The sequence below is a fragment of the Mobula birostris genome, chromosome 7 (assembly GCF_030028105.1).
Source record: "Mobula birostris isolate sMobBir1 chromosome 7, sMobBir1.hap1, whole genome shotgun sequence".
In the NCBI taxonomy this organism is placed as follows: Eukaryota; Metazoa; Chordata; class Chondrichthyes; order Myliobatiformes; family Myliobatidae; genus Mobula; species Mobula birostris.
The window spans coordinates 1,039,237-1,065,240 of record NC_092376.1 but is presented as its reverse complement, the minus strand read 5'-3'; the positions used below and the strand labels follow the sequence as shown (position 1 = coordinate 1,065,240).

General features: G+C 49.2%; 1 protein-coding gene across 1 annotated transcript in view; it reads left to right on the top strand.

The window, feature by feature from the left end:
* The first annotated feature begins 746 nt into the window (after nt 1-746).
* Nucleotides 747-26,004, top strand: part of LOC140199935 (arfaptin-2-like) — an 85,711-nt gene continuing 60,453 nt past the window's right edge. Inside the window, exons 1-3 of the mRNA XM_072262423.1 lie at nt 747-853; nt 2,754-2,862; nt 24,456-24,574. Of these exons, the coding sequence (XP_072118524.1) occupies nt 755-853; nt 2,754-2,862; nt 24,456-24,574 (327 nt within the window). The 5' untranslated portion in view covers nt 747-754. The remainder of the gene's footprint in view (nt 854-2,753; nt 2,863-24,455; nt 24,575-26,004) is intronic.

The following is a 26,004-nucleotide window of genomic DNA, read 5'->3' as shown; positions in this document are numbered from 1 at the left end:
GTGACATTCAGATCAACTCTGATTTGGGTTGTTTTCTCTGGAGCGGTGGAGACTGTGGGGAGATCTGATCAAAGTTTATGAGAGACAGACAATATCTTTTTCTCAGGGTTGAAATGTCTAGTACCAGAGGGCATGCATTTAAGGTGATGCAAGGGGCAAGTATTTTTACACATAGAATGGTGGGTGACTGGAATGCACTGCCTGAGATGGTGGTAAATACAGATACATCAGGGCCTTTTAAGAGATGTTTAGATAAGCAGATGAATGTGAGAAAATGGAAGGGTATGGACATTGTGTTGACAGAAGGGATTAGTTTGGATGGCCATTTGATTACTAATTTAATTGTTTTAGCGTAACATTGTGGGCTGAAAATCCTGTCCCTGTGCTTTACTGTTCTATGTGCCAATCGATTACACAGGCTCACCAGGTTAGTGGCTGACTCCTGTCCCTACCCTGGACTGGTGTCCAGTGTGTTACTGTTCTATGTGCCAATCGATTTCACAGGCTAACAGTGTGTTATGAGGGTGTGAGGATCATTGGAAGAGCAAAGGTCAGTTATTCCCCTCTGTTGCTGTTTCCAGTCTGTTTAAGAGTGTGTCTGTATTCCTGTCGCTCCCACCCTTCCCCTCTTGCTTCCCTTGGCCAATATGGGAACCATTTTATACTTGGAACATGAAAGGATTTGGGACCCGAGGATGTCACTGTACTGACCCACTGTTCTCTGGATTCTGTGTGTCCCTAGCAGACGTAAACAATGAGTGACGGGATCATGGGGAAAGCTGCCACGATGGAGATCACTATAAACAGCAACGGTGACAGTGCCCAGCTGCCAGAGGACGACAGCCTGGAGCAGGTAAGTGCAGCAATGCCCTGGTACAGATGTAGACTGGTGTTGGGGAACAGGTAATGGTCCCTCATTGTGTTAGGCAGGAATGTCCCAGAACAGATATGGAATGGTGTTGGGGAACAAGTCACTACTCCTTGATGTGATTGCAAGCGCACCCCAGCACGGATGTGGACTGGTGTTGGCGATGAGGTTACAAGATCTTTGTTTTTGTCCAAAACTTTACTCGTGTACTTTCCCAGTTGAAGAACCAACTTGATCCACACTCATTCCCTCCCTACGGAGGAGCACAATGTGAATATCCAGGCATTGTGTACGCTGTAGATTTCACTGTGTCAAAGTCAAGGTTATTGTCCGATGCATGAGTACAAGTTTAGGGGAAACATGAGGGGGAACTTCTTTACTCAGAGACTGGTAGCTGTGCGGAACGAGCTTCCAGCAGAAGTGGTTGAGGCAGGTTCGATGTTGTCATTTAAAGTTAAATTGGACAGCTATATGGACAGGAAAGGAATGGAGGGTTATGGGCTGAGCGCAGGTTGGTGGAACTAGGTGAGAGTAAGAGCATGGCACGGACTAGAATGGCCGAGATGGCCTGTTTCCGTGCTGTAATTGTTATATTGTTATATGGTTAAGTGCACACAGGTAGAATGAAAAACATGCAGAAGTATCACAGGGGCAGAGTGTTTGATAAACAGAAATTATGCAAATTTTTACAAGAAAGTTCACAATTAGAACAAAAAAAAGAGTATGTAGTGCAAAATGATCAAAGAGATTCTGCAGATGCTGGAGATCCAGAGTAACACACACAAGATGCTGGAGGAACTCAGCAGATGAGATGGCATATGTGGAAATGAATAAACAGTCAAAGTTTCGGGCTGAGACCCTTCACTAGTCATCCAGCATTTTGTGTATATTGCTAAAGTAGTCATAGAGTTGCTAAACAAATTTAATGATATGTGCCAGTGATACTAAAGCTGATTCTGATTTTAAACTAGTGATTAGGGTTGTGCCAATTGGTTAAGGAACTGAATAGCTGAAGGGAAGTCGCTGTTGCTGAACCTGGTGGTATGGGACTTCAGGCTTCAGTACCTGCTGCCTGATGGTTGTTGTAAGAAGATGGCAAGGTCCTGATAGGGTTAGGCCGTAAGCTGTAGATATTTCTGACACACTCAACTCTAACCCTGCTGCACACTCAGACTTCCTCACACACACTGACACTCACTCAGATCTCAACTCTCAAACTCAGTCCAAATAGACCTTGAAAGATTCCGACTCAATCTCAAACACGTTCATGCAACTCACTGCTTCTGCAGCCCTTCACGGACCCTGTCCAGCAGACCTGTTCCCACCCTCAAATATGGAAAGATAAAGATTAAAGGTTACTTTATTTGTCAGTGTACATAAAAACATAGAGTGAAACAACACACTCCAAGGATGTGCTGGGGGCAGCCCATAAGTGTCACCGTGCTTCCAGTGCCAAAGTAGCATGGCCACAACTTACTGACCCTCACTGCTATATCTCTGGGATATGAGAGGAAACTTGAGCACCTGGAACAAAACCCACGTGGTCACGGTGAGAATGTGCATACTCTTTCCAGGCAGCAGCGGAAATTGAATCCAGATCACTGGTACTGTAAATTGTTGCGCTTGCTGCTACCAAAACCCACAGTAATTCATCCTCAGACCTTGTCCCTTGAATTCACCCTCACCCCTGGCTGTCAGCTCAGGCTGAATCCCAGCCAGTGGCTTTTAGTTACTGCAGCGTGTGCTATATATCAGTCGGCACAGGTCTCTGTGATTGCCGGGATGCTGCCGCAGAGACCACCCTCCGCTGATCCCGCTGAGGCTGTCTTAAACACCAGGCTGCTCCACACTCAAACTGGTTCTGTTCTCTCTCCTTGGTCTGCAGGACCTCCAGCAGGTGATGGTTTCTGGACCAAATCTCAATGAGACCAGTATTGTTTCCGGAGGTTACGGAGGGACAGCAGAGGGGATCATCGCCAGCGGCACTATCAAAGGTAGGTCCAATCGGCTGTGATCATAATGAATGGTGTGGTGAAGATTGGCCTGCCCCTGCAGTGGGGAACAGTCTATGCCTGAGGGACGGGAGAGAGTTGCAAGGTCAATGTGTGTTCTGACAGACTGAGGAATTACCTGGGAAAGAGACTAGGTAATTGAAAAAATAAGATTAATTTTATTTGTCACATGTACGTCGAAACATACAGTTAAATACATTGTGCCAAATCAAATTAGCTGATGATGTGCTGGAAACAACCCACAAATATCACCATGCTTCCAGCACCAACATAGAATGCCCACACAACTTACTAGCCCTAACCCGTATGTCTTTGGAATGTGGGAGGAAACTGGAGCACCCGGAGGCAACCCACGTGGTCACGAGGAGAATGTACAACCTCCTTAAAGACAGCAATGGGGATTGAATCCTAATCTTAGAGCCTTGCACTAATCACCATGCACTTTGGTGTCTGAGGAGCGGATTAGCAAACTCCTTGGGATGGGCAGGAGAGAGGATTGGGGAATGGGGTTTGTATTGTTGGAGGATTCTGGGAAAGTGGAATGGATAAGGAAGGGGTTATTGCGCTAACTGCTACATATCCTCTCCCCTGCCCCCACCCTCACTTGGGGATGGTTGATCTACTCCTCAGACACCATGGAACTTGGTGGTTAGTGCAGGCCTTATAGCACTGGGTCTAAGATTAGGTGTCTGAGGTAGGGGGAGAGGAGTGGATCAGTGAGCTTCTCAGGGTGGGGGCAGGAGACATGATTGGGGAGTGGGTTCTGTATTGTTGGAGGATCCTGTTAGTGGAATGGACAAGGGAGAATGTGTTGTGAAGTGGTAAATGGGGGGGGGGGGTTGGAGGGGTGGTCACACTAGCAGCCCCTTTCAGCCTGAAGTGTTGCCATTAGTCATCGTAAACATTTAAGTTCTGAGGGTGTCCCTGTTAGGCACATCTTTGTGACTGTGTGTGGAAAGGGAAGTGGTTCATAACACTGATGGGCTGCCCTCTAGCTTCCCTTGTGTCTGTGCTTTTGATAAAACAGAGTGTTTCCATTTCACGGGCTGATCTGATCTGAAAGTGTCTAGTCTCGCTGAAGTTGAGTATTGGGCCAGCTGGACTGTCAAAAGTTGTGTCTGCAATGAGAGGTATTCGTTAGGCAGTGATATGTGACAAGCTAGGCACAACTCTGGGGTAGGGGGGATGCTGTGGATAAGTTCTGAGCAACGCAATTCATAACAAGATTCCTAAGGTCATAGAGTATACAGAACATAAATAGTCTCTTCAGCCCATCACAGTCATACTAACCTTTTGCCCATCTATACTTGCAGAGCAGATTTTCCAGGCTGCTGCCTGGATTAGACAGCAGGTTTTATGAGGGGAGGTTGAGTGAGCTACAACTTTTCTCTTTGGATGAAAGAAGCATGAGAGTTAACTTGATATATGTGTACAAGATGATAAAGGCATAGCCAGACTTCTTCCCTAGAATGGCCCACGGGGGGGAGTAATTTTATGAGGAAAGTATAGGGGTATGTTTTAGACTCTTAGGTAGGCACATAAGACATAGGAGCAGAATTAGGCCATTCAGCACATCAAGTCTCCTCTGCCATTCCATCATGGTTAATCCCGGATCCCACTCAACCCCATACACCTGCCTTTTCGTCACATGCTTTGATGCCCTGACCAATCAGGAAACTATCAACTTTCACTTTAAATATACTCACAGGCTTGGCCTCCACTGTAGTTTGTGGCAGAGCATTCCACAGATTCACTATTCTTTGGCTAAAAAGAAAATCCTCCTTACCTCTGTTCTAAAAGGTTGTCCCCTCAAATTTGAGGTTGTGCCCTCTAGTTCTGGATACCCTCCACCATAGTAAACATCCTCTCCACATCCACTCTTATCTAGTCCTTTCAACATTTGGTAGGTTTCGATGACATCCTCCCGCATTCTTCTAAATTCCAGTGAGTACAGGCCTCCTCATATGTTAACCCTTTCATTCCTGGAATCATTCTCGTGAACCTCCTCTGGACTCTCCATTGAGAACATATCCTTTCTGAGATAAGGGGTCCAAAACCATTGATAATACTTGGTGCTGCCTGACTAGTGTCTTATAAAGGCTCAGCCTCACCTCCCTGCTTTTAAAATGAATGCCAACATTGCATTTGCCTTCTTCACTACAGACTCAACCTGTAAATTAACCTTCTGGGTCTTGCACGAGGACTCCTAAGCCCCTCTGCACCTCTGATGTTTGAATTTTCTCCCCTTTTAGATAATAGTTCGTAGTATTGTTCCTTGTACAGAAAATATATTATCATACATTTCCCAACACTATTCCATCAGCCACTTTTTTGCCTATTCTTCCAGTTTGTATGCCCTGCTGCAATCACATTGTTTCCTCAGCACTACCTGCCACTCCACCTATCATCATATCATCTGCAAACTTTGCCACAAAGCCATCAATTCCATTATCTAAATTATTGACAAACAATGTGAAGAGTAGTGTCTTCTATCAGCTGAACAGTCCATTGGGTGGGGGGGTGATGGAAGCTGTGGTCTGGGATGGGCTGGGCAGTCCATTGGGTGGGGGGTGGTGAAGCTGTGGTCTAGGATGGGCTGGGCAGTCCATTGGGTTTGGGTTAATGGAAACTGGGGTCAGGGATGGGCTGGACAGTTCATTGGGTGGGAGGAGGTGGACGCTGTGGTCAGGGATGGTTGAGGCTCTCCATTGTGTGGGAGGTGGTGAAGCTGGGGTCAGGGATGGGCTCGACAGTCCATTGCATGGGAGGTGGTGGAATGTGGGATCGGGGATGGGCGAGGCTATCTATTGCGTGGGAGGTAGTGGAAGCTGTGGTCAGGGATGGCCTAGCCTGTCTGTTGGGTGGAAGTGGTGGAAGCTGTGGTCAGGGTTGGGCTGGACAGTCCATTGGGAGGGAGGTGGATGGCCATATCCACAGGGCTCGGATGGAGGGTGAGTGGAGTCTTGATGAGGTTGCGATGGTACACCGGGGATGAAGTAGGTAGGAACAGGAACATCTCTGCTGCAATTCTGCCAGTTAAACAAGATGTGGCCTGTGTCTAATTTCTCCTCTTTTTCTAACTTGCAGCCAAGCTAGAGGCAGTAGATCTTCCGTGGAAGCACAGGGCAGTAGGAAGTCCCAAGGACGGAAAATCCTTGTTCAATCTGTTGCCGAAAGTCAGGATTTGCAAACCTAGTAGGCAGTGAATTATTAACTAGCTTGTTAACAGTTAAGGCTAATGTTATAGTTATCACAGTTAATTACACACTGAGAGCGATGTATCCAAGAGTTATGTTGCATCTGGAGAACAGGGTCCCCAAGGAGCATTGCCCAGTCAAAGAACTCTGACCAGTTACAGTTGGGGTAGTTCTAGTTTAACTTGCTGTGCTTGGTTTATATAACCAGTATAGAGATCCCCATTGCACACTGGCTCAGACTGACTATGATGAATGCAAAGGTTCAATTTAATGTCAGAGAAATGTATACAATATACATCCTGAAATGCTTTTTCTTCGCAAAACATCCATGAAAACAGAGAAGTGCCCCAAAGAACGAACGACAGTTAAATGTAAGAACCCCAAAGATCTCCCCTCCCGTGTGTAAGTGGCAAGCACAAGCGTGAGCTAAGCGAAAGCAAAGACACAGACTTTGCAGTTACCCCAAAGACTATCGCATTTCAACCGGCATTCAGCATCCCACAGGTTCTCCCTCTCCGAGGTGTCTCCATTTTCACAGCGAGCGGGAGACATAAGTCAAGTCAAATCACTTTTTATTGCCATTTTGACCGTAACTGCTGGTACAGTACACAGTAAAAATGAGACAATGTTTTTCAGGACCATGGTGCTACATGAAACAATACAAAAACTATACTGAACTACGTAAAACAACACAAAAACTATACTAGACTACAGACCTACTCAGGACTGCATAAAGTGCGCAAAACAGTGCAGGCATTACAATAAATAATAAACAAGACAATAGGCACAGTAGAGGGCAGTAGGTTGGTGTCAGTCCAGGCTCTGCGTATTGAGTAGTCTGATGGCTTGGGGGAAGAAACTGTTACATAGTCTGGTCGTGAGAGCCCAAATACTTTGGTGCCTTTTGCCAGATGGCAGGAGGGAGAAGAGTTTGTATGAGGGGTGCATGGGGTCCTTCATAATGCTGTTTGCTTTGCGGATGCAGCGTGTGGTGTAAATGTCTGTGATGGCGGGAAGAGAGACCCCGATAATCTTCCTAGCTGACCTCACTATCCGCTGCAGGGTCTTGCGATTTGAGATGGTGCAATTTCTGAACCAGGCAGTGATGCAGCTGCTCAGGATGCTCTCAATACATCCTCTGTAGAATGTGGTGAGGATGGGGGGTGGGAGATGGACTTTTCTCAGCCTTCACAGAAAGTAGAGACGCTGCTGGGCTTTCGTTTGCTATGGAGCTGGTGTTGAGGGACCAGGTGAGATTCTCCGCCAGGTGAACACCAAGAAATTTGGTGCTCTTAACGATCTCTATGGAGGAGTCGTCGATGTTCAGTGGAGAGTGGTCACTCCGTGTCCTCCTGCAGTCAACAACCATCTGTTTTGTTCACATTCAGAGACAAGTTGTTGGCTCTGCACCAGTCAGTTAGCTGCTGCACCTCCTCTCTGTATGCTGACTCATCGTTCTTGTTGAGACCCACCATGGTCGTGTCATCGGTGAACTTGTGGTTCAAGCTGTGTGTTGCAGCACAGTCGTGGGTCAGCAGAGTGAACAGCAGTGGACTGAACGCACAGCCCTGGGGTGCCCCCGTGCTCAGTGTGATGGTGTTGGAGATGCTGCTTCCAATCCGGACTGACTGAGGTCTCCCAGTCAGGAAGTCTAGGATCCAGTTGCAGAGGGATGTGTTCAGGCCCGGCAGTTTCAGCTTTCCATTCAGTTTCTGAGGAATGATTGTGTTGAATGCTGAACTGAAGTCTATGAACAGCATTCGAACGTACGTGTCTTTTTTGTCCAGGTGGGTTAGGGCCAGGTGGAGGGTGATGGCAGTGGCATCGTCTGTTGAACGGTTGGGACGGTATGCGAACTGCAGGGGGTCTTGATGTGCCTCATGACGAGCCTCTCGAAACACTTCATGATGATGGATGTGAGTGCTTTGCCTCTCTGATGGCCCGGGACAGTTTGGCCTTCGCTGTTGTTAGGGCTGCCTTGTCACCTGCTCTGAAGGTGGAATCACGGGTCCTCAGCAGTGCACGCACCTCCGTGGTCATCCATGGCTTCTGATTAGCGTGTGTAGTGATGGTCTTGGACACAGTGATGTCATTGATGCACTTGCTGATGTAGCTAGTCACTGATGCCCTGTACTCCTCTAAGTTGGTAGAGTCGCCATTGGTTGCAGCCTCCCTGAACATGTGCCAGTCAGTGCACTCAAAGCAGTCTTGAAGAGCAGAGATGGCTCCTGCTGTCCAGGTTTTCACCTGCTTCAGAACTGTTCTGGAGCATCTGACGAGCGGTCTGTATGCTGGGATTATCATAACAGAGATGTGGTCTGAGTAACTGAGGTGGGGGCAGGGCTCCGTCTGGTAAGCGTCGGGAACGTTTGTGTAAACAAGGTCCAACGCGTTCGCCCCTCTCGTTGCAAAGTCCACGTTCTGATGGAATTTGGGGAGCACTGATTTAAGGCTCGCGTGGTTAAAATCTCCGGCAACAATAAACAGTCCATCAGGGTGTGCGTTCTGCAGTTCACTAATAGCCCCATGCAGTTCACAGAACGCCTCCTTAGCATTAGCGCTGGGGGAATGTAGACACCAACTATAAGGACAGTGGTGAATTCTCGTGGGGAATAAAATGGTCTGCATCTAACAGGCACAAACTCCACTAGCGATGAGCAGTATCTTGAAACCAGCACAGAGTTCTTGCACCATTCCGTATTGATGTAAACACACAAGTTGCCACCGCGAGTCTTACTGGAAAGAGCTGCATCCCTATCCGCTCGAAACAAGACGGACCCGCCCAGCTGAATAGCGGCGTCCAGGATTCCACTGGAGAGCCACGTTTCCGTGAAAATATATGCACAGCAGTTTCTGCACTCTGCACTCCCACCGAGTACTTCATTGGAGTCGGATATAGTCCAATTTATTGTCCAGGGAGTGGACATTGGAGAGCAGAATGGACGGGAGAGCCAGCCGGCTAGGGTTTGCTTTTTGCCTGGCACGGTCTCCTGCCTGCTTGCCTTGCTTCCGCTTCCTCGCACATCGCTTACGACATTCTCACCTCCGGCCACTGGCATCAGGCGACTCCGAGGACAGTAGGCCCGATCCCCTCAGCAAGCCGAGGTCGCGTAATTTAACCAGCAGATCTTCATGAAGGTTTGTTTTTGGGTGGTCTCTGTATTGTAGCAGTATCTGGTGATGGTAGATAGTCGCTCTGTTATCCATGTGCCCTAATCAAAAATTGTGCCTTAAAATTAAATTAAAAAATTAAAGTAACACCAGATCCGAAAGGCCACTGCTGCTGCGCTGCCTGCTGTAGTGCACAACCTACTGTTTTACGATGTTAAAAGGTCCATTTCGTCGCTTTTTACGAGCTCTGTGCCCGAAGATCGCAAAGATCTCAGGTCTTCAGGCCCATGGCGACAGATTTTCCGCCTCCCCGACAACACACGAGTCTCCTGCCGTGATACCGACCCTCGATCCACCCGTCTCCAGAGCCCCAAGATCTTATAAACCATATAACAATTACAGCACAACAGGCCATCCCGGCCCTTCTAGTCCGTGCCGAACGCTTACTCTTACCTAGTCCCACCGACCTGCACTCAGCCCATAACCCTCCATTCCTTTCCTGTCCATATAGCTATCCAATTTTACTTTAAATGACAACATCGAACCTGCCTCAACCACTTCTGCTGGAAGCTTGTTCCACACAGCTACCACTCTCTGGGTAAAGAAGTCCCCCCTCATGTTACCCCTAAACTTTTGCCCCCCAACTCTCAACTCATGTCCCCCCTCAACCTTCTTCGCTCCAAAGAATAAGAACCTAACTTGTTCAACCTTCCTCTGTAACTTGGGTGCTGAAATCCAGGTAACGTTCTAGTAAATCTAATCTGTACTCTCTCTATTTTGTTGACATCTTTCCTATAATTCAGTGACCAGAACTGTACACAATACTCCAAATTTGGCCTTACCAATGCCTTGTACAATTTCAACATTACATCCCAACTCCTATCTCCTATACTCAATGCTCTGATTTATAAAGGCCAGCATACCAAAAGCTTTCTTCACCACCCTATCCACATGAGATTCCACCTTTAGGGAACTATGCACCACTATTCCTAGATCCCTCTGTTCTACTGCATTCTTAAAATGCCCTACCATTTACCATGTATGTCCTATTTTGATTAGACCTACCAAAATGTAGCACCTCACATTTATCAGCATTAAACTCCATCTGCCATGTTTCAGCCCACTCTTCTAATTGGCCTAAATCTCTCTGCAAGCTTTGAAAACCTACTTCATTATTCACAACGCCACCTATCTTAGTATCGTCTGCATACTTACTCATCCAATTTATCACCCCATCATCCAGATCATTAATGTATATGACAAATAACATCTTAGGCTTACAAACACTAAGCCGCCTCTCAGGCCGATCCCTTGGTGTGCCGAACAACAGCTGGTCCTGAAACCCCGAGAACCCGTCCCATTCCCGCAAAGAACCAAAGTCTGCATGTAACTCCAGGTCAGGGTCTTCCGAAGAACCCTGAAAGGAAAAATAAAGATATTAAAGATGGAAATAGAGCTGTTTGGAAAGATGCAAGCAAAGGAGTTGCTGTTTAGCGCCATCTTAACTTCACCTCCACCAACGAATTCCACTCTATCCTGCTGTGTGTGTGGGACCGTTGTGTGTGTGTGTGTGTGTGTGTGTGTGTGTGTGTGTGTGTGTGTGTGTGACCGTCCCCCAGTGAGGGTCAGTGTGTGTGTGAGACCGTCCCCCAGTGAGGGTCAGTGTGTGTGTGGGTCCGTTCCCCAGTGAGGGTCAGTGTGTGTGTGTGTGGGACCGTCCCCCAGTGAGGGTCAGTGTGTGTGTGGGACCGTCCCCCATTGAGGGTCTGTGTGTGTGTGTGTGACCGTCCCCCAGTGAGGGTCAGTGTGTGTGTGGGTCCGTTCCCCAGTGAGGGTCAGTGTGTGTGTGTGTGTGTGTGTGTGTGTGTGTGTGGGACCGTCCCCCAGTGAGGGTCAGTGTGTGTGTGGGACCGTCCCCCAGTGAGAGTCAGTGTGCCTGTGTGACCATCACTCAGTGAAGGTCAGTGTGTGTGCATGGGACCGTCCCCCAGTGAGGGTCAGTGTGTGTGTGGGTCCGTTCCCCAGTGAGGGTCAGTGTGTGCGTGGGACCGTCCCCCAGTGAGGGTCAGTGTGTGTGTGGGTCCGTTCCCCAGTGAGGGCCAGTGTGTGTGAGGGTCCGTTCCCCAGTGAGGGTCAGTGTGTGTGAGACCGTCCCCCAGTGAGGGTCAGTGTGTGTGTGGGACTGTCCCCCAGTGAGGGTCAGTGTGTGTGTGTGTGTGGGACCATCCCCCAGTGAGGGTCAGTGTGTGTGTGGGTCCGTTCCCCAGTGAGGGTCAGTGTGTGCATGTGGGACCGTACCCACAGGGCATAACCTTTTGTGATCAAGGCAGTGTGGATGGACTTTCCCTGCTGTAATCTGGGCTCTGAGCAGGTTCTGCAGAGCTTATTTTGAGATTCAGTGCAGAACAGGCTCTTTGAGCCATGTTGCCCGGTGACCCATTATTTGACTCTAGCCTAATCACAATTCAATTTACAGTGACCAATTCACCTACCAAACTGTACGTCTGTGGACTGTGGGAGGAAACCTGCGCATTCCACGGGGAGAACATACAAACTGCTTTCCGTGCAGCGCGGTACTGTAAAGCGTTGTGTTAACCACTATGCTACCATGCCAGCCCAGCTGGACGCAGGAAAGGGGAAGGGCAATACGGACCAGCCAGAGGTGTGGTAAATGCCGAGGACTCCCAGAGGGTTAGCATGGCAGAGTGGCCCGAGTGGCTCACTATCTGATGTGAATGCAGAAGGGGTTGGCTTCATTTACACCTGTCCCGCTCCGTAAAAGTGTAACACACAGAATACAGGAGAAACTCAGTAGGTTAAGCAGAATCTGTTGAGAGGAATAAACAGTCAACATTTCAGACCGAGATCCTTCATCAAGTCTAGAGAGTAAGGGGGAAGAAGCCAGAAGATGTGGGAGAAGTGGCAAGCTGGCAGGTGGGCAGCTGCCTGACGTGCTGAGTTCTTCCAGCATTTTGTGTGTATTGCTCCAGATTTTCAGTGTCTGCAGACTCTCTCGTGTTCAATGAAGGTTATGGCTCTGGTTCAGTGCGCATCACCATGCACCATCACCGACCTCTGACCCGTGTTCACTTCCTGAGGTGGCCAGTTTGGTCCGCAAGCTGCAAGTTTGCCCATTGCAGTGCAGTTCAACTGTTGCTTGCTGTGTTGCTAACTTTGTGTACATGGCTGTGGATTAAATTCCCACTGCCTGCCTTGACCAAATTGTGTGGGCAGGGCTGTACTGAGAGAGGCTCACACTGTGGGAGCTCTCTCTCCTAAAGTTAGAATTTGCGGCAAAATTTGCCAGATAACTGTTTTGGAGACTTTGGGAGAGTGAAATATCACCTCGGCAATGACTGAAACAGTTTCTTTGCCTGGGAGGATTTACTTCGGTGAAGTTTTCTCAGCGCTCAGCAGTGAGTGCAGCTGGCGGTTTGCCAAAGTGTGAGTCTGACCTTGCCGGGAACAGGGACCGATTTATTCCCTTTGTAATAACGAAATGCCCCTCCTGTTCGGAGTGCTTAGTCCAGGGCGGCTCGGTGAAGAGGGCTTTGGACTTTCGAGCAGTGGACTGGCCAGGGAAGAGTTTCATCTCTTCGTGATTGCTGCGCAGAGGGCGCTGAGGTTTCTTCTAACATTGCACGGACTTCCCTGTCCATCCACTCCTTTTCTCCTCCCGTCTGGTCCAGTTTCATCTCTGAATGGTATTTTTAACTGTTTGCTGGTGTTCCGCTGGGTGTAGACTGTGTTCCCCACCCCCCCCAACGGTACTGTTTGAACTTTTGAACTTGAACTGCGTCATGGCTGGGCGCGGCTCCAAGATGGCGCGGCCTAAGTCCTACATGCAAACTACTGGCTCAGGAGCGGCAGCTGACGAAGAGGGCCACCCGTTCAGATTCCTGACCTTAAAGAACGCTGTACTGTGTACTGTGCCTACTTCAGTCCGTAGGAATGCTGCCATAAAGGCCATGGCGGAGTCTGTTGGAGGCCGTGAGGGCATTGTTGCGGTAGCGGTTTTGAATGGGAAAACTACTTTCCATTTGATGTCACTGAGGGGTGTGGTTTTGGCCCTGAGTCAGGGGTTAAGGGTGGGGAGGGTTTTTATGTAGGTGGAGCCCCATGCAGGTGGTAATACTCCCTGACGTCTACCCTCATCTCCCTGACAAGTCCCTATTTCCCTATCTGTGCTCCATCGGCAAGGTGTGTTCAAAAATAACCCCGATATGGTATAGGGCACCTCCGTGGGGCTATGAGCACCTATTCTCATTCCAGCACCATCTGCTTATGCAGCTGGAGCAGGGTAGGGATGCTGAGGGGCAATACGATACCATCCCCTGGTCTGTGGGTTGCCTGAGGTGCAATGCCTGTAAAGAATTTGGGCATATTTGGAAGAATTGCCCAAATTGTCAGGCTGCCAACTTGGCCTTGGAGGCACAGGGTGATGCCGCTGGGCCTTCCTGCGCTGACCCCCCCTCTGACTGTCCAGCCTCCCCGTTACCCCCTTCTGTGTCACCGGCTGTGGAAGTCGTGGTTGGACACGGGGCGGGTGACCGGGACAGGTGGGTTCATGTGGTGGCCAGGAAGGCAAAGAAGAAAATAAAGCTTCTGAAGGCTTCTCCCCCAGAGAAGGAGCAGGTTGTTGCTGTTGAACTGAGCCCAGAGGGTCCCGTGGCTCCAGAAATTCAGCAAGAGCCTGGGAAGTCGGGAGGGGAGGTAATGCCGGAGGTTAAGGATGCCTCTGAGGTGGAGATCAGTGTGCCTCAGCACATTTGCAGCCTGAAACGGAGGAAGATGTACCCCTGGTTAAGACCGTGTGTGCAGAGTTTGTCCCCCTAGGGCTGGAGGATTGCCCTGTTATGCAGGGGCCCTGTGCTGGGGGGACATCTCCGGAACGCGGGGCCTCCAGGCCCATGAGTGGCACCACTAAGGGGGAGCCATGTGGGGAGGTGGACCTGTCTCCATTTGGAATTGTGCACTCAGAGTGCTTACTCCCTGGGGAAGGGCAAAGCCCTGTGGGACATGGGTCACCTTTGGGTAACGGGTCACCGGGGGACTGGTCTTCCAAATTGTTGCCTCGACTGAGGCAAAGTGCTCAGCTGAGGCGCGCGCAGTCCACAAGGGGAGCCAGTGCAACCTGGAAGTGTCACCCCTTGCAGCCAGACGGAAGGAGTGTGTCTTGAGGGGTCAGGAGGGAGGGGACTCTGCCAGTGTTGTTTGCAGGGAAGGGAGTGAGGGTGTAGAGCTGGATACGACCCAGCAAGCTCGTGCCCAGGATGTGGCAGGTACTCTGGATCCAGAGCTGGAGGGGCTTCCCTCTGTCACTGGTCCCGGAGATGGGGTAGAGCCCGTGGTCAGGCCTACAGTGCGGGTAAGGAGTGAGGTGGTCACATCGGGTGTTGATGACAACTGCCTGGAGGGGGATAAGAGCGGTGCACCTGGTGAGGAAGAAGGGGACTCTTTTGAGGCCGAGATAACCAACTTGCTCGACCCCAGCACCGAGTCGCAGCTCATCTGTCTTGAGGAGATCTGGCAGTTTTTGCAGGATTACTGGAGGATGTCTTTCAAGGCCCAGTTGGCTACTGATCATTGGTCAGGTCAGGGAGGGGTCGTCCAGTCGATCCGCATGATCCTCCAAAAGAAGGGGAGGGGAGCTGAGAAGATACATAAGGATCGGTGTCAGTTCGAGAGGCTTCTGGAGACCCTGGAGAAGGTTTAGAGGGTGAAGGCAGGGGAGGGTTCGAAGGAAAACTCTGCTGCTTTGTCCAGGGGCTCTGGTGAGGGGTCCCAGTAAGAATGCGCCATGAAGTTCAGTGTCGCGACCCTGAACATAAGTGGCGGTCGGGGGGGCTCTCTGCAGATTTCATCAGCTCACTGTCCTCCAGGACGGGAGATATGCAGTGAGCTTCCTGCAGGAAACCCATACTGTTCCAGGAAACGAATCCACCTGGCTCCTGGAATGACGTGGGGGGAGGGGGTGGTCCACAAAACATAGAAAACATACAGCACAATACAGGCCCTTTGGCCCACAAAGCTGTGCTGAACATATCCCTGCCTTAAAACTACCTCGGCTCCACTTCCAGCAGGGTGGCCATCCTGTTGGCCCCCTTTTACCTGCCCAACGTAATCAAGGTCCAAGAACTCATGCCAGGCCGTCTGCTTCACCTCGCTGTGCATCAGGGTGACGTACCAATGCCCTTTGTCAATGTGTACGCCCCTGAGCTTGGCCTGATGCAGGCGTGCCTGTTCCGAGACGTGTCTGCGTTGTTGGCGTCCGTAGGTCAGAGCCAGTGCGTAATCATGGAGGCTGATTTCAACTGCACCCTCGTGGGACGGGATCGCACCGGCCCCCAGAGTAGCCGAGCATCGATGAGGCAGCTCTGGGAGCTGGCCGTGTCATCGGACCTGGTCGATGTCTGCTGGAACCTTCACCCTGACTTGTGTGCTTTCTCAAGGAGGCTCGCGGATCGATAACTAGGGCGCACGTCTCCTGGGCGTTGGCCGTCTCCATGTGGCCGGTTACGTGCCTGGACCACCACCTGGTGTGGATGCAGCTGAGTGTGCTGCCTGCACGGGCGGGGTCTGTGTATTGGCATTTCAACAACCGGCTGCTGGAGGACGGCCGGTTCCAGGGTGCGTTCCGGTTGTTCTGGGAGTCCTGGCAGGAGAAGCGGGGAGTTTCCCCTCCCTGAGGCTCTAGTGGGATGTGGACAAGGCTCACATCCAGCTGTTCTGCAGGGAATATGCGCACGGCTTGACCAAGCGGCGGATGTCCGGGATCGATCGGCTTGAGAAGGAGCTGGTCGACCTGGAGTCTTGGCTGGGGCTGACCAATGGGGACCAGCCCCTCTGGGATGAGTACCAGCGGAGGAAGGAGGCACTGAGGCACCTGTAGCTCGAGAGGTCCTGAGGTGCTTACGTGAGGACCTGGACCATGCCTCGCCCTTCTTCTCTCTCTCTCTCTCGAGGAGGAGGGGTGTCCGCAGGCAGCTGGTGGAATTGCTAGCAGAGGATGGTTCCTCCTTCACGGATCCGACGAAGTTCTTTCCTTTTACGAGGCTCTCTTCTCACCAGATTGGCGCAGTGAGGGTGCACACAGGGCTCTGTGGGAGGACTTGCCGAGGGTCAGCACTGGGGGGTGATCAGCTCGATACACCACTATCTTTAGTGGAGTTGACCAGTGCCTTCAACCAGCTGCCGGGAGGCAAGTTCCTGGGACTAGATGGGTTCACGGTGGAGTTTCTCCAGGCCTTCTGGGACATCCTAGGGGCTGATTATGCAGGGGTATTGGGGGAGAGCATGGTGACAGGTGAGAAACCCCTTTCTTGGGGCAAAGCAGTCGTGGCCTTGCTGCCACAGAAGGGGGATCTCTGTAGCCTGCAGAATTGGCACCCAATATCCCTCCTCAGCGCAGAGTCTTTGCCCGGGCGATGGCCAATGCCTGGGCTCTGTGCTGGCAGAAGTGGTCCAACCTGATCAGTCCTATCTTGTCCAGGATCTAATTTCCCTGTACGGGGGACTGGTCTGTCGGTTGCCTTTCTCTCTCTCTCTCTCGACCAAGGGAAGGTGTTCGAAAGGGTGAACCATGTGTACCTCTTTGGGACTTTGTGAAAGTTCGGTCTTGGCCACGTCCGACTGCTGTATGCTGCCGTGGAGTGCCTAGTGAAGGTGAATGGTCCCTGATAGCACCCTTTTGCTTTGGCATGGGGGTGCCCCATGTCGAGTCAGCTGTATTCGGTTTGCATTGGAGTCATTCCTGTGCCTTCTCTGCAAGAGATGAATGGGTCTAAGTCTGCGTGCTTCTACCCCGCTTCTGCCGGGTCTGTAGAGGGGGTGTGTGGTCTAGCCTCATCCAGGCAGGGTGCTCTGGCTGCTGGGGGGGTGGATTGGTCCTGATCCGATTACAGTGAGTGTCGGGTGGGTGTGGGCAAGTGGAAGGGTTCCAGCTGCACTACCACCCAATATGCTCTTCGGACCCAGGCCTGGAGAGACCATGTGAGAGAGGGTCCCGCACAACATAAGCCGTCTCGCGGGGGTGCCCACTATGCCGTTCCGTGACCTCGGGCAGGTGGGGCTCCTTAGCCTTGGAGGCAGCTCACCTGGAAGAAGGAAAGCTCTGAGTTTAAACCTCCGCTGCCTTGCAGCCATACCATCCATGGGAAAGGCTTCAGGAGTAAACCCCAAGAAGAAATCCAGTGCCAAGGTCCCTAAGGCAGTTTGATCTTGCTTACAACTTCACTCTGGCAACCTCTGCGACGACACTGGTGCCAGGCTGTATTAGCGCTTGCCCTTCCCTTGGATTACATCAGTGACGTGGAGAGGGGGAACCAGCTGCATTGGCAACAGCCAGTTCTTCAAATCTTCCTGCGCTGGAGAGGACACAGTCCACCAGAGGCGCAAACCCATGTTCCCCTGGGATTGATGACTGCCGACTACTGTTCCGTGAAGCTTCAAAGTGTTTCTTCTATGGGCTGCTCCTGCTCACCTTTCATTTCCTTGCCTTGGTGATCCGTGTTACCGTCAGGCAGCAGAGGAGGTCCCCAGTGGAAATCTCTTTACACTGGGGTCCTTCCCCTGTACAGTGGGAACCTGGGGTGGAAGGTGTTGCATTGGGCAGTCCCGTACAACAGGTTCCTGAGCAGGTTCTCTGACACCCCGTCCACCTGTCCATTCTGTGGCCAGGAGTCAGTGTACCATGCGTACACAGAACGTGAGAGGTTTCAGCCCCTGTTTGAGTTTCTCAGGGTGCTGCTGCTGAGGTTCTGGCTGCACTTTAGTCCTTTGCTCCTTGTATACGGGCACCCAGTACAGAAGGGAGCGGGGCGTGGGGAGGATCTCCTGGTGGGCTTGGGCCTGGGTCTGGCCAAGATGACCATTCACAGGTCTCGGTGGCGGAAAGTGGAGGCTGCTGCCCGGGACGACTGCCTGCCCGCCCCCCTTTTCCGAGGATACGTTCGTGCCCAGTTGTCCTTAGAGAGGGAGCAAGTGGTCCCAGCGGGCACACTGGGGGGCTTCCGGGAGCGGTGCCCCCCACCCGGGGTACTGACTGCTTTATAGATGGTAGTAATCATACTTAATTTGAGTATACTTACTGTCTTGTACCTTACTGTACCTTGTGTATAAATAAGCTTTTAGAGTTTTGTTAAAAAAGGGGGTGGTACTGAGGGAGGGTTACACTGTTTAATACTGTTTTGAACACCTGTTGGCTATGCACTGAGTGTTACAGCTCCTGACTGTTTGTACTGCCTCCATCGCTCATCAGTTGTCACACTCTGATCCATTGATTTGTTCTCTTTTTGTTCTAATACCTCCCCTCATCCCTCCACTCCTCCATCCCGCATCCCTCCACCCCACTGTCTCTCTGTCCCTCCACCCTTCTGCCCTTCTGTCCCACCGTCCCACCAATTCACGCCCCCCCCCCCCCCGGCCATGTCCCTCCACTCTCCCATCCTGGCCCGTATCCTGGCTGTGTTCAGGTGCTCCTGTGAAAACCCCTGCACCCTGTGGCCTCCTGATCTCCCCCAGCAGGTCAGCGGCCAGCCGGATAGCCAATCAGGGCTGCTCGTCACCAGGTACAGCTGTACACTGCCCCTCTGTTGCTGCCCCGCCCTGACCTGCCGCACCCCTTGCCCCACTCCCTCTGCTAAGCTTAAGCTGTTCTATTCCAAGCACACTGCAGTTCACTGAAGTGTCTGCACTGGACCTATTCACGGTGATTGCCAGCCTCTCGAGTCTGTCAGACCTCTGAGGGCTGTTATGGTACATCTCAGCTGGCCAGGGTCTGTAAGGACCCCACGTGGGTGTTCTGGTTGGATCTCAGCTGGCTTGGGCCTGTGGGAACACTGTGAGGGCCACCTCTTAAGACCAGAAGATATTGGAGCAGATTTGGGCATTTTGGCCCATCGAGTCTGCTCTGCCATTTCACCATTGCTGATCCAATTTTCCTCTCAGCCCCATTCTCCTGCCTTCTCCCCATATCCCTTCATGCCCCGACTCGTCAAGAATCTATCAACCTCTGCCTTAAATATACATCAGAAACTTGGCTCCACAGCTGCCTGTGTCAACAAATTCCACAGATTCACCACTCTCTGGCTAAAGAAATTCCTCCTCATCTGAGTTCCAAAGGACGCTCCGCTATTCTGAGACTGTCCCCTCTGGTCGTTGACTCTCCCGCCATAGGAAACATATTCTCCACATCCTCCCTATCAAGGCCTTTCACCATTCGATATGTTTCAATGAGGTCACCCCTCATTCTTCTGAATTCTAGTGAATACAGGCCCAGAGCCATCAAATGCTCTTCATATGACAAGCTGTTCAATCCTGAAATCATTTTCATGTGCCTCCTTTGAACCCTTTCCAGTGTCACCACATCCTTTCTAAGGAGCCCAGAACTGTTCAAAATACTCCAATTGAGGCCTCTCCAGTGCTTTATAAAGTCTCAACATTACATGCTTGCTTTTATAGAGTCATAGAGATGTACAGCACAGAAGCAGTCCCTTTGGCCCATCTAGTCCATGCCGAGCCATTTAAACCACCTACTCTCAACAACCTGCACCGGGACCATTGCCCTCCAATCCCCGACCATCCATGTACACACCCAAACTTCTCTCAAACATTGAAATTGAGCTTGTATACACCACTTGTGTTGGCAGCTCATTCCACACTCTCTCCACCCTCTGAGTGAAGAAATTTCCCTCATGTTTTCTTAAGCTTTTCACCTTTCACCCATAACCCATGACCACTGGTTGTAGTCCCACCAAACCTTAGTGGAAAAAGCCTTCTTGCCTTACCCTATACCTCTCATAATTTTACATACCTCCGTCTAATGTCCTCTCAATCTTCTACATTTTAAGGAGTACAGTCCTAACGCATTCAATCTTTCCTTATAACTTGAGTCCTCCAAACCCAACCACATCCTTGTAAATTTTCTCTGTACTCTTTCAACCTTCTTTGTGAGTTTCTTGTAGGTAGGTGACCAAAAGTGTACACAATACTCCAAATTAGGCTTCACTAACATCTTTTACAACTTCAACATAACAGCCCATTTCCTGTACTCAATATATTGATTTATGAAGGCCAGTGTACCAAAAGTTTTCTTTACGACCCTACCTACCAGTGATGCCACTTTCAACAAATTATTCCCAGATCTCTCTGTTATACCACACTCCTCAGTGCCCTACCATTCACTGTGTAAGACCTATACTGGTTGGTTCTACCGAAGTGCAAAACCTCGCGTTTGTCTACATTAAATTCCATCTGCAATTTTTCAGCCTACTTTTCCAGCTGATGCAGATCCCTCTGTAAGCCATGATAGCCTTCCTCGCTGTCCACTACAATTGATATCATTCGCAAATTTGTTGATCCAGTTACCATATTATCATCCAGATCATAGATGACAAACAACAAAAGAGCCAGTGCCGATCCCTGCAGCACTCCAGTAGTCACAGGCCTTCAGTCAGAGAGGCAACCAGCTACTGTCACTCTCCTGCAAAACCAATGTCTAATCTAATTTACTATCTCATCTTGAATGCCGAGTGACTGAACCTTCTTGTCCAATCGCCCACATGTATCTTTGTCTAATGCCTTGCTAAAGTCCATGTAGACAACATGCACTGCATTGACTTCAACAGACACAAAATGCGGAGGAACTCAGCAAGCCAGGCAGCATCTATCGAAAACTGTACAGTTGACGTTTTGGGCCGAGACCCTTCAGAAGGACCAGCATCTGCAGATTTTCCCTTGTTTGTGACTGCCTTGCCTTCATCCACTTTCCTGGTAATTTCCTCAAAAAACTCTATATTTTGGTTAGACATGACCTACTAAGCATGAAACCATGTTAACAATCCTTAATCAGTCCATGTCTATCCAAACACTTGTATATCTGGTTCCTTAGAATATCTTCAGTAACTTTCCCACAACTGGTGTCAGGTCCACTAGCCTATAATTTCCTGGTTTATGTGTAGAGCGGTTTTTTATACAGTGGAGTAGCGCTGGCTATCCTTCAATCCTCTGGTACCTCTCTTATTGCTAAGGGTGATTTAAATATCTTTGCTTGGGCCCCAGTAATTTCTGCATTTGCCTCCTGTAGGGTCCAAGGAAACACCTTGCCATACCCTGGGAATTTATCTATTCTGATTTGCCTCAGTAGCAAACGCCTCCTCTGTAATCTGTACAGGGTCCATGAAATTGGTGCCACTTTCCCTCAATTCCGTAGACTCTGTATCCATCTTCTGAGTAAATCCAGATGCAAAAGAATTCTGTTTTGGCTGCATGAATGGATTACTGTTCTGATCTTCCAGAGGACCAATTTTGTCTCTTGCAGTCCTTTTGCTGTTAACATATCTGTAGAATCCCTTACGATCGTCCTTCACGTTGTCTGCTGGAGTGATTCGTGCCTTCTCTTAGCCCTTCTGATTTCTTTCTTAGGTGTTCCCTTGCACTTCCTGCATAGGCAGTTGATTTGTTCCTACCTGCCTTTTCCTGCTGCACCTTTTTTCTCTTAACCAGCGCCTCAATATCGCTTGAAAGCCAAGGTTCCCTACACTTGTTATCTTTACCTTTTTATTCTGACAGGCACATACAAGCTTTGTACTCTCAACTTTTCACTTTTGAAGGGGTCCTACTGACCAAGTATGTGTTTGCCAGAAAACAGCCTGTCCCAATCCACACTTACCAGATATTTCTGATACCATCAAATTGGCCCTACTCCAATTTAGAATCTCAACTGGCAGACTAGACCTATCTTTTTGCACGTTTACTTTGAAACTAATGGCATTGTGGCCACTGGATCAGCATCATTTTCCAGTGGTCTTCTCTCATCTCTCTTTTACACTTCATATGTCTGAAGAATATCCAGTGTCCTTGACGAGTACACTGATACTCTATCACTTAATATTCTAGTTCTCTTGAAATGAATGCTTACATTGCATTTGCCTTCCTCACCACTGACTCAACCTGCAAATTAACCTTTAGGGAATCCTGCACAAGGACTCCCAAGTTCCTTTGCACCTCTGATTTTTCCATTTCCTCTCCATTTAAAGAGTCTACCCTTTTATTTCTTCTACCAAAGTGCATTACCATGCATTCCTCAACATTGTATTCCATCTGACACTTCTTTGCCTGTTCTCCTATTCTGTCTCCTTCAGCAGCCTTTCTACTTCCTCAAAACTATCTGCCCCTCCACCTATCCTGGTAGCATCCACAAACGTGACAACAAAGCTACCAATTCCACATCCAGGTCATTGACATATAACATAAAAAGGCTCCCCTTGTTCCCACTCTTTGCCTCCTGCTAATCAACACTGCATTATCCATGCTACTATCTTTCCTGTCATACTGTGGGATCTTAACTTGTTAAGCAGCCTCATCTGTGGCACCTTGCCAAAGCCCTTCTGAAAATCCAAGTACACAACATCCACAGGTTCTCCTCTGTCTATCCTGCTGCTCTAAAAAGTCATCTGGTAGGCATTCTAGAAATTCAGCCGTTTGGGATCCAGCACCAACCTGATTTTCCCAATTTATCTGCATATTGAAATATTCCATGACTATTGTAACATTTCCCTTTTGGCAGGCACTTTCTATCTCCCACTGTAATTTATAGCCCACTTCCTTACTATGTTTGGGGGAGGGGCTGTCTACAGCTCCCATCAGGGTCTTTTTACCCTTGCAGTTCCTTAGCTCTACCCACAATGATTCAACACCTTCTGACCCGATGTCATTTCTTTCTAATGATTTGATTTCTATTCAACAGAGCCCCCCCACCACACTCTGCCTACCTGCCTGTCCTTTCGATGCAATGTGTACCCTTGGATGTTGAGCTCCCAGCTATTGTCTTCTTTCAGCCGTGATTCATTAATGCCCGCATTAGGGGAATGAGCAAAGAAATAGCAGATGGAATGCAGTGTCAGGAAATGTATGATCATGCACTTTGGTAGAAGAAATGAAAGGGTTGACTGTTTTCTAAATGGAGAGAAAATACAAAAAACGGAGGTGTGAAAGGGTTTGGGGGTCCTTGTGCGGGATTCCCTGAGGGTTAATTTGCAGGTAAGTCAGTGGTGAGGAAGGCAAATGCAATGTTAGCATTCATTTCAAGAGGATTAGAATATAAAAGCAAGGATGTAATGTTGAGACTATAAAGCACTGGTGAGGCCTCACTTGGAGTATTGTGAGCAGGTTTGATCCCTTCTTCTTAGAGAGGATGTGCTGAAACTGGAGAGGGTTTAAAGGAGGTTCACAAAAATGATTCCAGGATTAAATGGCTTGTCATACAAAGAGCATTTGATGGCTCTGGGCCTGTATTCTCTGGAATTCAGAAGAATGAGGGGTGACCTCATTGAAACCTATCAAATGGTGAAAGACCTTGATAGAGTGGATGTGGAGATGTGTCCTATGGTGGGAGAGTCTAAGACCAGAGGATACAGCCACAGAATAGAGGGTATGAGGAGGAATTTCTTTATCCAGAGAATGGTGAATCTGTGGAATTTGTTGCCACGGGCAGCTGTGGAGGCCAAGTTTTTAAGTATATTTAAGGTTGAGGTTGATAGTTTCCTGATTGGTCAGGTAATGAAGGGGTACGGGGAGCAGGCAGGAGGTTGGGGCTGAAAGGCAAATTGGATCAGCCATGATGAAGTGGCAGAACAGACTCGATGGGCGAAATGGCCTAATTCTGCTTCTATATCTTATAAGACCATAAGACATAGGAGCAGAAACGGGCCATTCAGCCCATTGAGGCTGCTGTGCCATTCTATCATGGCTGATCCCAGATCCCACTCAACCCTATGCACCTGCCTTCTCGCCATATCCTTTAATGCCTTGATCAATCGGGAAACTATCAACTTCTACCTTAAATATATGGATGTGGCCTCCACCAAAGCCTGTGGCAGAGCATTCCACAGGTTCACTACTGTCCTTACCTCTGTTGTAAAAGCTTGCCCCTCAGTTGTGAGGCTGTGCCCTCTAGTTTTAGAACAGTTTGTGCTTGAACCTATTCAGGGAAAGGCTGTCTTAGCCCCACCACCCTTCTCCCCTGTGGTCTTCCTGTGCACAGTCCACCTCTGCTTGTTATCAGCAGGCTGCTGCCGTGTTCACACTTGCACCAGTCTGTTTGCTTGCATTCCTTGCATGTGGAGTCTCTTCATTTCTTTACATGTTGAGAAACCGGGTTGATGTGGGAGCAGATCTGTCTGCCTCTCGGCCTCCAACAGTTCCGCCTGGCGATGGGAGGCTCCCAGCTCTGCGTTCTTCTGATCCTCATTCCTTGGTCTGTTTCAGGGTCCAGTAATGTTCACCAGACCCAGAGCCACTCGGTGACGGCGAGCAGCGAGCCCGCCCGTGGCATCGCTGTGGAAAAGTTTGACGTTGTGAAAAAGTGGGGGATCAACACCTACAAGGTGAGTGTGCAGGACGGTCGCTCTATACAAGGTAATGGACAGGTAACGCGGCCCTTCAACCTGGACACTCCATACTGTCCCATTGAATAGTCACTGAATACGAGGTAATGGACAGGTAACCTGGCCCTTCAGCCTGGACACTCCATACTTCCTTCAGCGTTGGCAGGTTTGTTAGGGTTGTTGGGGAGGGTTTAAACTAATTTGGCAGTGGAGTGGGAACTGGAGTGAAAGGAGTCAGAATAGGACAGATGGTAAAAAAGTAAAGATAGCGTGCAGTCAGACTGTTAGGAAGGGCAGGCAGGTGATGGGACTTAGTTGCAGCCAACAGGCTGAGTATCAAATCATTAGGGATGCAGAATCAGAAAGGTTAGCAAATACAGTACTCAAGGTGTTGTATCTAAATGCGTGTAGGATAAAAAGTGAAATGGTTGATTTTGCTGCAATATTACAGATCGCCAGGTATGATGATCTGGTCATCACTGAATTGTGGCTGAAGGATGGTTGTAGTTGGGAGCTGATTGTCCAAGGTTACACATTATATCGGAGGGATAGGAAGGTAGGCAGAGGGGCTGGTGTCGCTCTACTGGTAAAGAATGGCATCAGATCAGTAGAAAGATGTGATGTAGGATTGGAAGATGTTGAATTCGTGTGGGTTGAGTTAAGAAACTGCAAGAGTAAAAGGGCATTGGTGGCAATTATATACAGGCACCCCAACAGTGGCTGGGAGGTGGACCACAGATTACAAAAGGAAATAGAAAAGGCAAGTCAAAAGGGCAATGTTATGATAGTCATGGGAGATTTTAACATGCAGGATGATTGGGAAAATCAAGTTGGTAATAGATCTCAAGAGAGTAAGTTTGTTGAATGCCTAAGAGATGCCTAAGAGTTTGTCATTGAGCCTACTAGGGGATCAGCTGTACTGGATTGGGTGTTATGTAATGAACTGGAGGCATTTAGGGAGTTTAAGGTGAAAGAACCCTTGGGAACCAGTGATCAAAATCTGATTGAGTTCAACTTGAAATTTGATAGGGATGTAAATTTGTAAAGTCTGATGTAGCAGTATTTCAGTGGAGTGAGGGAGATTACAGTGGTATGAGAGAGAAGTTGGCCAAAGTAAATTGGAAGGAGCCGCTGGCAGGGACGTCAGCAGAGCAGCAATGGTGTGTGTTTCTGGGAAAAATGAGGAAGGTGCAGGACATGTGTATTCCAAAAATGAAGAAATACTCAAATGGTAAAATAGTACAACCATGGCTGACAAGGGAAGTCAAAGCTATTGTAAAAGCAAAAGAAAGAGCATACAGCAAAGCAAAAATTAGTGGGAAGATAGAAGATTGGGAAGTTTTTAAAAACCTACAGAGAGCAACTAAAAATATCATTGGAAGGGAAAAGATGAAATATGAAAGCAAGCTAGCAAATAATATCAAAGTGGA